General features: G+C 26.2%; 1 protein-coding gene across 1 annotated transcript in view; it reads left to right on the top strand.

Annotated features, from left to right (window-relative positions):
* The first annotated feature begins 11005 nt into the window (after positions 1 to 11005).
* Positions 11006 to 11959, top strand: part of LOC111613332 (G2/mitotic-specific cyclin-B-like) — a 9412-nt gene continuing 8458 nt past the window's right edge. Inside the window, exon 1 of the mRNA XM_023354684.1 lies at positions 11006 to 11264. Within this exon, the coding sequence (XP_023210452.1) occupies positions 11006 to 11264 (259 nt within the window). The remainder of the gene's footprint in view (positions 11265 to 11959) is intronic.

Genomic DNA, 11959 nt, shown 5'->3' with positions numbered 1-11959 from the left:
ATTACAATAAACTTGTAGATTAATCGTGAAATTTCAATATTGTTACCTCCCAGCTCTGTTATATATAACAGAGGGAAAGTATGGCGTTCGGTCAAAAAAATGACCCCCTTCCCCGAGATTTTTATATTTTTGGACTCAGGACATCATGAAACGTCGAGATAATGCAAAAAATTCGGGGGGTTTTTCTGTTTGTAATAATGGATGGATGTTAGTAAGGGGGAGCACGATTTTGTTCATCCTCTTTGAAACTTAATAACTTCTGTGCTTTTTGTCGAAAATTTCTGAAATTTTGCAGGGAGGCGTGTGTATTAGGAGGATTGATGATATTAAATTTTGGTGGTTAAAGGTCGACTTGGTGTGGAGATAAAGGAAGGTCGTATGTCGTATCTCGAGTAGGGTCGGACCCAAAACGATTTTACTCGTTATTAGCATTTACAATTTGTTATAAAAATTTGTTATAAAACTCATCCCTACCCTTAAAATTAAACTTTTTGCCTTTTTATTGATATAATAATTAAAAATATAAAAAAATTAATTGTATTTTGATAAAATATGATAACGTATGGAGTCATACGCAGTTTTTAATATTTCCGGGAAAGTTAATCAACTTTGGATATTTTAAAAATTTTATCAGAAATTGTATTTATAATAACAAATGAGGGATGTCATTATTTTAAACCGTTTATATATTTTACTATTTCGGAAAAATTAACCCCCTTAACCAGTGTGCCCTAGGCTTGCGAATATCTGACGTTCAGGTCGCATATAACTTATCGAATTTTGTAAAAATACAAAAAGCTTCCGGTGTAAATCTGGCACCACTCCCGTCTCGTAAATGCCGGATTAACGAACTTTTAGCGTAGATAATTACAGCATCAGTTCGTTAATCCGTTAATTATGTTTAGTTTATCTCCAGCATCGTGTGGCCGTCTTCACGGATTACAGTTTTTGGAGAATTTTAAGAGATAAATTCTATTAATTTGCGATTTATTCTAGTTAAGTATAAATAGGCCTAAAGGCCTAAATATAATATTCATAAAATTTTTATCGTGATTTAATTATACGCTTTTCAATGTATATTAAAATTTAATAACAGTCTTTGATTAAATAAATTTATAAAAATATTTTCAACATCATTTCACGCGATAAATTTATTTATATTTATTCGATTTAAAAATATACAATTTATTTTTATTGATAGAATTCAACGTCACTTTTATGAATGCGTTTACTGTCAATAGATATTTTTCGTATTATAAAAGGAATAAACGATAAATTTTTTCATATAAAATATATGTAATTTATAAAAATGCCATATTATAATAATAATTACGAATTTTCCCATTTTTTCCCTTTCCCTCCAAGGGCACTAAGAGGGCCCCTTTTTTTCTATATCATTCCCGAAGTGTATTCAGTGGCGGATTTACTACGAAACTAAACTTGAGCTTCAGGGCCCTAATTCCAGAAGGGCCTTAAGCAATTATTTCGGATGTTGCTCTATCGTTGCTGGTTAAGAAGAGGCCCCATAAGAGTTCAAGCTACCAAAATGTAGGACATTATTAATTTTTATGAAAATCGACACAGTATATGACTGCGTTTATCATCTGAATTTTATATCAATCGTTAAATAATTCGTTTTATTTTTCGGAATTAAATAAATAAATAAGAAAAATAATTCAAAATTGTTTAATCGAGATTATTAATAACTCATTCCCGTTTCGGATGTAGTCAAATTTTTATNATGACTGCGTTTATCATCTGAATTTTATATCAATCGTTAAATAATTCGTTTTATTTTTCGGAATTAAATAAATAAATAAGAAAAATAATTCAAAATTGTTTAATCGAGATTATTAATAACTCATTCCCGTTTCGGATGTAGTCAAATTTTTATATTAAACAAAAACATTGGCCGCTGTTTAATTGGAGGTTTGGTTGTATTTATAGTTCATATTATTAATATTATAAGAAATAATTATAGTTTATTATTTAAAATTCTATTTAATACATTAAATAAATTAGTGTAACAACGTGTGATTTAATTTATTTATCAAGGTAATCATTTAGATGTTGACAATTTTGATAATCGATGAAGATATTAAACTTATTCGAATGAAGTAATATATAAAAATTATGTTCTTTTGTAAATATCAAAATCTAATATAGAAAATATTGAATTATAATCTATATACTAAAGTAAATAAATATTATTATTATAAAACTAAATACACTATCGTTATTAAGTTATTTAGCAAGAAAGTGTTTTTGATATTAAGTAAAAGTTTAGTAATTTATTATTTATCAACGCATTTTACATTTGTATGAAAAAAATATTTATTAAAATGAACTAGATTTTAAAGAAAATGACTAAATTTATATGATCAGAATAACGAAACAGCACAATGCTCATTGTAATGTTTCATAGTAGCATGCGGGCCCATTTTAAGCACTCGAGGTTTCCCCATCAATTTATTCAACTATATCATATGTACACAAGTATAGAACAAAATTAAGAATGAATCTGTAATAAGGTGATACCTCGATAGTCGGACATGCCCATGCTTTAATGGGCATACGCCAAGGTAGCATGCCTATTTTTTTTTATAACTTAAGTAATAAATTATTTGGTTTATTACTTCTCACGTATTGTCTTAAGAATTTAAAGATAAATTTAAATCACACTCCTACGATAATTCAGTTGAGTATTGCTAAAACCAAAATAAATACTGTACAGGCAACCGATTTTGGAAAGAAAATCCTATCTATCTCTTATCTTTATCGAAAATCTAGAAGGGGATGTTTTAACTGTAAATAGTTAAAAATAAAATTTAAAATGGAGAAGAAATTATCTATTAATGAGAAATAAACGTGCATCTTAATTGAGTTTTTCGAATAAAGTAAAGTAGTTAATTAACAAGTCTACTTTAACGATTAATTATAAAAAGAAAGCTGGAATCAGTTGACATTTTTGTAATTTGATTCAATTTATCCTACTCTAAGCAAGTTATCTATTGTTAAAGTATTGAACTCTCTCTTTCTCTTAAGAGCTAGCCGAGACTTTATTGATTCCTAACGAATTTGTCTCGACTAGCAATAGTCCTCGAGGGAATAACAGCCAATCTAAATTTCCAAGCCAGTTAGAAACTAATATTCTCTTTCTCGGTACGACAGAACAAATGTAAATTGGAATGTAAAGCACTCTTAACAAAATTTTAATGGAATATCCTAAGAAACGAATAAGTTTAATTAGATTATCAACACAAATTTCATGATTGAATGATGTAAAGTGTAAAACTTCCGCCCTATTTTGTATAGTTTGATCACGTGTAACGTTGTTATCCTTTATTTTAGACTACATTAAAGGAAAATTAATTATTAATAATAATAAATACAATATATATACTAATAATAATTTTGAAATAAGTATGTCATTTACTTTACTATTTTATTATTAATTTAACTTGTAAGAAAACTGAATTTGAGCAATTTTCCTTTCACGATTCCGTATCTAAGTTTAGTTTTATAGAATTTACTGGGCTATATATATTTTATATAAATGATATTTTTTGCAATTCTTCTAAGTTTCTTTCTGCTTATATTTGAAGTATTATACAAATCTTATCTGCAGAAAGGACTTAAAAGATTATCACGCGAGTAAATTCCTATCACGGAATGAATGTCTCTAATATTAATTTCTCTATACATAATGGAACTTGTCCAAAATGCCCAGCACGAAGAAATCGCATTATATGAACGTCATTTTGCTGATGATCTTTAAGAATATTGAGCGGTTTGGCTTATTAAAAATAATTGATTTTAAAAAGTAGAAATGATTTATAGTCGCGAATATTTTCTTCTTGTGACCTATTAAACATTAGAAAGTATTAACAATCACTTCACACATTATTCATTTAGAAATTGCTATTAGAAAAGTATAAGTGAAAATTTTCTAATATAAAAGGTTAATTTGGAAGTTATAATGACTAAATTATGAATATGAATCAAGAACTGAATAATTATAGACATTAAATGGGCTAAAGTTTAATTAAACAGTTTAAGTGGTGTGATATTTTAGTAAAGAAACTGAAGTTTTCTTTGGAACATTTATCACAAATGACAATCGCAGATTTCTCATTAACATAATGAAAAATAATAATTAAAAATTAAATAATCAAGTATTTACTTAAAATAAATATCAACCTTACGACCTTAATTTATAAAATTACTTATTGACATTTATTAAATAATGTTGTTATTATTGTATAATAAAATATTTTTTTGTTATAGTTTTAACACTTATTTTTAACCCATTAATTTTTTAAAAGATGTTTTTACAGCTATTATTAAAAGATAAGATCAAAAGTGCAAGAAATATAAGAAAAACATAATCTATTTTTCATTGTTTTGATTATTTTTATAAAATAATAGAAGATAAAACATCGAAAATAGGTAATACAAGAAAGATTATTAGTGTTTTCTATTTTTTTTTCTTTGATAAAATAATATAGATGACGACGGATTCAATCGGATCATTATGATGTTTTTTAATGGAACTCTTTCGATATCTAGTGTATGTTTTATTACATTTCTGGATAGTTTCCTTTTCTTATAGATGAAAGATCACATAATCTTAGAAGAGGATGAGTTGCAAGTAAACATTTCTGGAAATTTTTAAAGTGAGTTATTATAGTATATTTCAAATATAAAGAAAAACAACACATTCAGAAAATATTAAAGTATAATTTTAAAATTTTACTATAATTTTTTTTAAAAAAATGTTTAGATACATCAGGAATTTCGACAGCAATTTTTTTTTTACTTTTCGGAATTTATTTTAAAAAATTCAACTTAGAAGATAAATAATACTCTTTCATCTATGAAGTCACTTTCTATTTTCGTATCGTTTACATTACTTATATAAGCTTTAATCATAGACATTTTTCTTGTATGAATATATAAAAATTTTTTTCCGTTTTATAAAAATATTGTCAATTTATGATATATTTTTTTTTTTACTTTCTTCTCTTATTTTATGATGTTATAACACTAAAAATTTTATGCTTTTCAGTAATATTGTTTAGTATTTATTACAGACCTTAAACTAAATCTTTGAACGTTTATGTATCAAGTGTCTACGTTAAGACACCAATACTAATAAGATCCTCTAGTAAACTACTATTGATTTTTATCTTATGGCTCTCACATTAACAGCATTTTATTTACCTTTCTTTCACGAAATTTACTGAACTTATTTCACTTTTTTTGGCTTTAACTTTACCAATACGAAGTTTCGTACTTATCAAGAACTTTCTATATAATTTTCTGTTTTAATATCATTTAATTAACTTCGAATATATTCTTATCTTAAGCAGTAGACTTTAAATTTCGATTTAAACATTTAAATGAACAGTAATTATCTTGTCTCATTTTACAACTAGGTCATTATCGTGTATAAATGCATGAAATATAAACCATTTTCATACATAACAACTCTATTAATTTTAATCTTTTACGAATATTTGAGATGATAAATTCATTAATTTTATTTTTCATTATAAATATATAATTATAAAGTTAATTATTAAAGTTTTGATTAAATAATTCTGTAATAAAATTGTATGAAGAAATTCTATTTTTAATACTCAATAATTGAAATTCGAAACGGATTTTTCTTTAAAAAAAAAATTTTAATTCATTTATTGTTCCTCGCCATTTTCCATTTTTAATAGGCTATAATGTGTAATAATTAACGATGTAAATTTAACTAAATTATTCCAGTAATCAACCTTGTTAAATAATATCTCGTTCCTTGTCACGTTAAGTTATTCGCAGAATTAATATTTGCACTCAAAGTAGAATCTTAAATGTTTTAGATCATGAACTTTTATTTTGATCTTAAATATATGCTTAATTTGGCTGCAGTTTGAAAAAATTGTAGACCATATAAATTTCTACTGTTGTCCATCCGTCTGTCTGTCCTTCCATAATCTCTATAAGGGAGTTAGATATATGAAAGACGATACTAGATATGGAAACCTTAGGGGAAAAAGACCTCGATTAACTCTAAAGTAATTCCGGTAATTACGTTATTTCAATTCAAATGGTTTCCCCTGAAAGATGTTAGACCGGCACGACTCTATTGTTAAAGGAAAAGTATGATGTACAGGGGCAAGCCACTACTAATTTGAGGTGGAGAGCATATATTTTAAATTAAATAAATTAAAAATATGATTAAAAATTGCAGCTCAGCATTGTGATAATGTCACAATAAATGATTGCTCGTTATTATTATTATTATTATTTTTTAATAAAATACAGATATACTTTTCTTTATTTGAAAGAAGCAAACAAACAAAATTTAAATTTAATCATTCTTCTTTAAAATTTTAAACTTCTTAAATGATAATTTATGCATGTTTAAAAATTAATCAAAGCTAAATTTTATTATATGAAATTCAATTCTGATGTTGATTAATTGCTTATTGTTAATGTAATTATGAAGTGATTAAATATTTATATTTAGTTCTATAAATTTGAGTTAATTGGATATAAAATGGAGAAATTTCTAGTTAAACTCACGATTACATAATTAAAAATTATAGCTTACCATTAAATATTTTAAAAAAATTTGTTTTATATAAAAAGGATTCAATATTTTTTATCTAGGACTTCTCTACTATTTAAAAATTTTTTTAAAATAATCTCCTGTCTGGAGAAAATAAGTAAATAAAATTTCTATTGTTTTAACAATTTTTATGCTATTTATATTACTAATTACAAATACTTCAGCTAGGAAATTTTAAAGTTATTTGAATACACAGGGTATTCGACTGTCCCATTTTAAATTTTTAACATAATTTATTAGGACTAGAAGGAGCGTATGCCTATGTTAGTCTACGTGATCTTTAGGTTAAATTTCGGAGATATAGTGGAAAATGTAACTTTTTTAATAGTGGAAACCTCTTACTTCCGAGTTTACCATGCTAAAGTATACGAGTATAAAAAAATAATGCTAAAAAATATGCCTTGATGTGTTTCACGCACTTTTAGCGATACTATTTTATAATGTACCGCCAGCTATTTACACTATATAATAAAGGTTGTGCAATTGTATTTAGGCTACATCTTTTTATGAGAATGTTGTTTGCATGAGTTTATACGACCTACAATGAGTTTATACGACCTACAATTCTTCCATATTTTTTAAGTAAATTCATCATTATTCGAATGTGTTTCTTATAATGCGAAGTTTATTTACAATGTTTTTACAAAAAACAGTACAATCTTTCCATTTCCTCAAGACAAAATCTTACCCTTTGCCGGATAGTTTCAAAAGTTGGAAACAGAACATGTTGAGGAATGTTTCTATAAGTATTATTAATTCGCTATTTCGTATTCTGTGTTTGCTGTTAGTCGTTCGCCGTACACTGCATATCTGATGTAACGAGAAGGAAGAAATCGAATGGTGTTAGATCAGGAAATCTCTCAGGCCACGAAACAGGACCTCCTCGATTAATCCAACGATTTGGAAAGATTCGGTGAAAGTGAAATCTAGAAAAAAAAATGCAATGGGTCGTGCATGCCGATACCACATTACTCCTAATATTTAATTTGACATTTTCTAGCATTAGCTGATAATTCACTTTTCAAAGATTCCAGATATCCACGACCCATCAAAGTGCTTAGAAAAAAAAAGTAGGGAACAATGAGTCGTTCATTCGTATTGCCGTTTCTAAACGTTAATATTCCAAAAATGCTTTGGTTGGAAACAATTGGATTGTGCAATTGTTGCTATATTCACTGAGAAAATGCAACTCTACTACGCTCGTTCTCTTCATATAATGCTTGGACTAGCATGCTGTGATACGGATGGTATTAAATGAGTTGATCTCAAAATCCAATGCGCGGCCGATCTAGGTATTTCCAAATCATGTTCTGTTTATCGAAGACTAATTTTCGGATCATTGTGTATCGTCATCAAGACTTCTATTGAACCATTGTTATTATGTAGTTATGATGCATCAATGCATTTTGCGACTTTCTCGAACAGTAATCCTTATCGAGCTCTTCGTTACAGTCGAACAATTGATGAAATGTTTGGATGTCTTTTGTATGGAAAACGACATCGATAAGTAGAAGCTACTCTTCTGTAATTAATTACGTTGACATTCTCCAAGTACTAATAGAATATCAACGAATTTCGTTTGCAGAATAATTAGACATTATTGCAACGTGAAATGACACGAAGATCAGTAAAGACTAATGATTCAATTCAGACGAACAAGTAGAGAGAGATCAAAACAAGGTATTTCGCGTTAACGTCTCAAGTTTAGAGCCAGGAGGAACAAAAGAGCGAACTGTTTTGTAAATGTAATTGAAGCAAATTAATTATTTGTGTTTGTCTACATACACAACAAATCAAAGACGTAAACAGGATTGTGGAACAACCATTCAGTACCGTCTAAGCATAGATAATGCTGGCTGTACAGTACATTACAAATAGTGACGATAATAGTGAAACAAATCAACATGGCATTTAATTTTAAGCATTGATTTGTGTGCGCGTGTGCGAGTGAGCCTTAACATGGTAGGAGAGATTTCCCTTAAAAAACTATATTTTCCTCTATATGTATCTTCAAAACTTTGACCTGTATGTGATCTTGATTAACAGTCACATTTTTCCTTCTCCTACTTGTGTACAGGTGTTATGTTTTTTGGTATCGTTTAGTTTTCTAGATATATAATAGTTTCGTTTAAAATGGGACACTATGAATAATTTGTAAATTCTCATGATTTTATCCCTAAATCCTTGATCTACAATAATTTTGTTAATGAAGATTTAAATTTAACATTTTAGAAATAAATAATCCTACTTTATAACAATCGTATCCTTTAAATATTCATTAAATTACTCCCAAATTCGTGTTTAGCGTACAACACAAGGTTCAATTTGATTTAATGATGTTTTATTAATAATAATCTCTTGTAGAATTATTTTTAGTTTAAAATAAAAATGCTCTGAAGTATTTTAATATAAATTCTATATATAACAATAAATAATATTTACTAAAATAAACACAATTTATTAATAAATTTTAAAAAATATTAAATTTAAAAATAAATTCTCTATTAATTTCTGAAGTGATTTCAAATGATTAAAATAATACTTTAAACAATAAAAATATTTTTTAACATATATTTTTAACAACAAAAAAATGTATTTACTTATTAGAAACCGATGCAAATTAATCTTCTCATTATTTTAAAACTATTATTATTTTTTAAAAATATTTTTAATAGTCGTATAATAAAGAACAAAAGATGAAGATACATTTAATGGTTCAACCATGAAGAGATTTATAAGATTGATGTCAAGATATCCTTTGAAGTATAAGAGATTAAAAGAGAATGGATGTACTTCGCATGTTTGGATTAAATAATTAAAGAATGAAATAAGAAGCTTATCTTAAGTACTGTAAGAGAATTTTGTCTTACCAGAGATTTTATTTATGATTATATCATAACGTCGATTTTACTCTCAAACTATTCTGAGACGGTAGATAGTTAATATATAGACGTAATGATTATTTTAATACTTGAATAAAGTAGTAAATGTCTGAATATTAGTTTTATTATAAATCTATTTTTGATGATTTATGAGTTTTATTTGATAGCTTAATCGAACTAGAAGATGCTAGAGAAAGAGATGTGTAAACAAGTAACCTTTATATAGCTACTAACTTTGGAAAGTATTATCTTATATTCAGATTTAACAGTGTTTATGTAAAATTTCCATTATTATTCTTATAATTTGGCGGATTTAATCGTAATAAATTCAAAATAACTATAAATAATCTATTAGTAAACATAATAAACATTCTTTCAGCAGGCTTTTTCAACTCTGCAACGACTACATAGGTTTATAATTTTATATTAAGTATTTAATATCTAAAATATATTAATTTAAATATTTTCTCTTAGATATTAGATAAAGAAACATTAAAAAAATACCTTCCTACAGGTATGCGTATTTTAATTTTTAGAAATATTTTCATAAGCATTTAAATTAATAACGCTATTCAGATAATTAAATAAAATCTATAATAAGTAAATTTAGATTTAATTTTGATGTTTACTTACAAAAAAATTAATTTATCGAATTAACTTATCACGCAACAAGTCTTTAAAAAATAAATATATGAATTATTTATTCATTCAATGTTTAATTTATAAAAATTTCTGTTAATTCAAACACAAATTTAAACAGGCCTATATATTTTTAAATACAACTTCCAACTTTATTTGGACAATCAGGCATTACTCCTTCATCCACGATTGCTAACATTTAATTAAAAACGTGCAAAAATTATAGTGACGTCTTCACGATGCCAAGCTGCTGTTTTTAATCATATTTTTTAACTTATTTAATTTAAAATATAGCTTATGCGCTCGATCTCAAATTATTGTCTTGCCCCTGTAAATCATACTTTTCCCGATAACAACAGGAAAAGTAACTCCATTCTGGGAAAAATTTTTGAATTGAAATCACATTTTGTTTTAGATTGATAGAAAAACTACTAATTATAATAAAACTAAACGGTATCGTCAAATTCTAACATTAAATAAAGACCGAGACTCGTAAAAACAATAAGTTTTTAAATGATCTAATCAGAATTTAAATCCACGAGCATCTTTTCCAAATACTAAGTGATTATAACAAACTAATTACGGGATATCGGGATTTTTAAATAATTTTATGACAAATTTAAAGAGAGACGATCTAATCTATAATTTAAGAAAGAATGAGAAGATTAACTCCAACATAACAGCGTAGACTGAAACGGAACGATCTAATTTAAATAAGAAACTGATAAAGATCAACTATTTAAATTCGTATGATAACATTAAATTTATTAATATAATTATTTTTAAAATTTACTTTTACAATTATAATTAAAAATATATTGTTATTATTATTATTATTATTATTATTATTATTATTGAAATGAAAGAATTGACAGTTGATGAAGATATTGAAAACCCACAACTTAGTAATTATGACGAAGATATTTATAAATATCTGAGACAATTGGAGATTCAATATACTATCAGAGTAAATTATTTGAATAAACAAACGGAAATTACAGGAGAAGAGAGAGATGCTTTGATTGAATGGTTGGTTGAAGTCTATCTAGAACTTCATCTTGAAGAAACTTTATATCGTACCGTAGTAATTATTGACAGATTTCTTCAGGAATTTAAAGGTTGAATAAATTTCAAGTACCATGTTCATTTGCATCGAAATATGGAGGAGGACGGCCAGTACGACTAAGTCTTATAGAAGACATTACAAATAACATCTGTACAAAAGATGATAATAATTTCCATGTCTAAAATGTTATTATTATTATTATAATTAACATTATCTTACTTAAAAATAATAGAAGAAATTATAATTGAGAAATATTAATTTTAACAAAGTTTAATTAATACCGTAGGCTATTGTAAAATTCAGAAAATATCTGAGAAGTTTTTAAAAATTATGGAAAAATTTTAAAAACAAACATTCATAATTAATTTTCATCATAGATTTACCCATTACCAGTCGACCCCCCTATAACACTGTTGATTTTCCCGTTCTATATGAATTCCATGTTGTACGAGTCACTTAGATTTTACAAATACGTGTGCCGGGCTGTGAACAGTTCACGTATTTGTAAAATCTAAGTGACTCATACAACATGGAATTCATATAGAACGGAATAATCAACAGTGTTATAGGGGGGTCGACTTGTATTATATATCTTATTTAGAAAAATAATAAGGTTTTTCTAAATAAAAATACACTAAAACATGCTCTGAAAGATGCTAAAACATGGCGTAAATTTATAAAATTTTATATTAAATTAATATAAAAATATTAATTTAAACGTTATAAATGTGTAAATTAATTCAAAAG

The sequence above is a fragment of the Centruroides sculpturatus genome, unplaced genomic scaffold (assembly GCF_000671375.1).
Source record: "Centruroides sculpturatus isolate CEXI.00-Female unplaced genomic scaffold, Cexi_2.0 scaffold1952, whole genome shotgun sequence".
Classification (NCBI taxonomy): domain Eukaryota; kingdom Metazoa; phylum Arthropoda; class Arachnida; order Scorpiones; family Buthidae; genus Centruroides; species Centruroides sculpturatus.
This window is presented reverse-complemented; position numbering and strand designations above follow the sequence as displayed.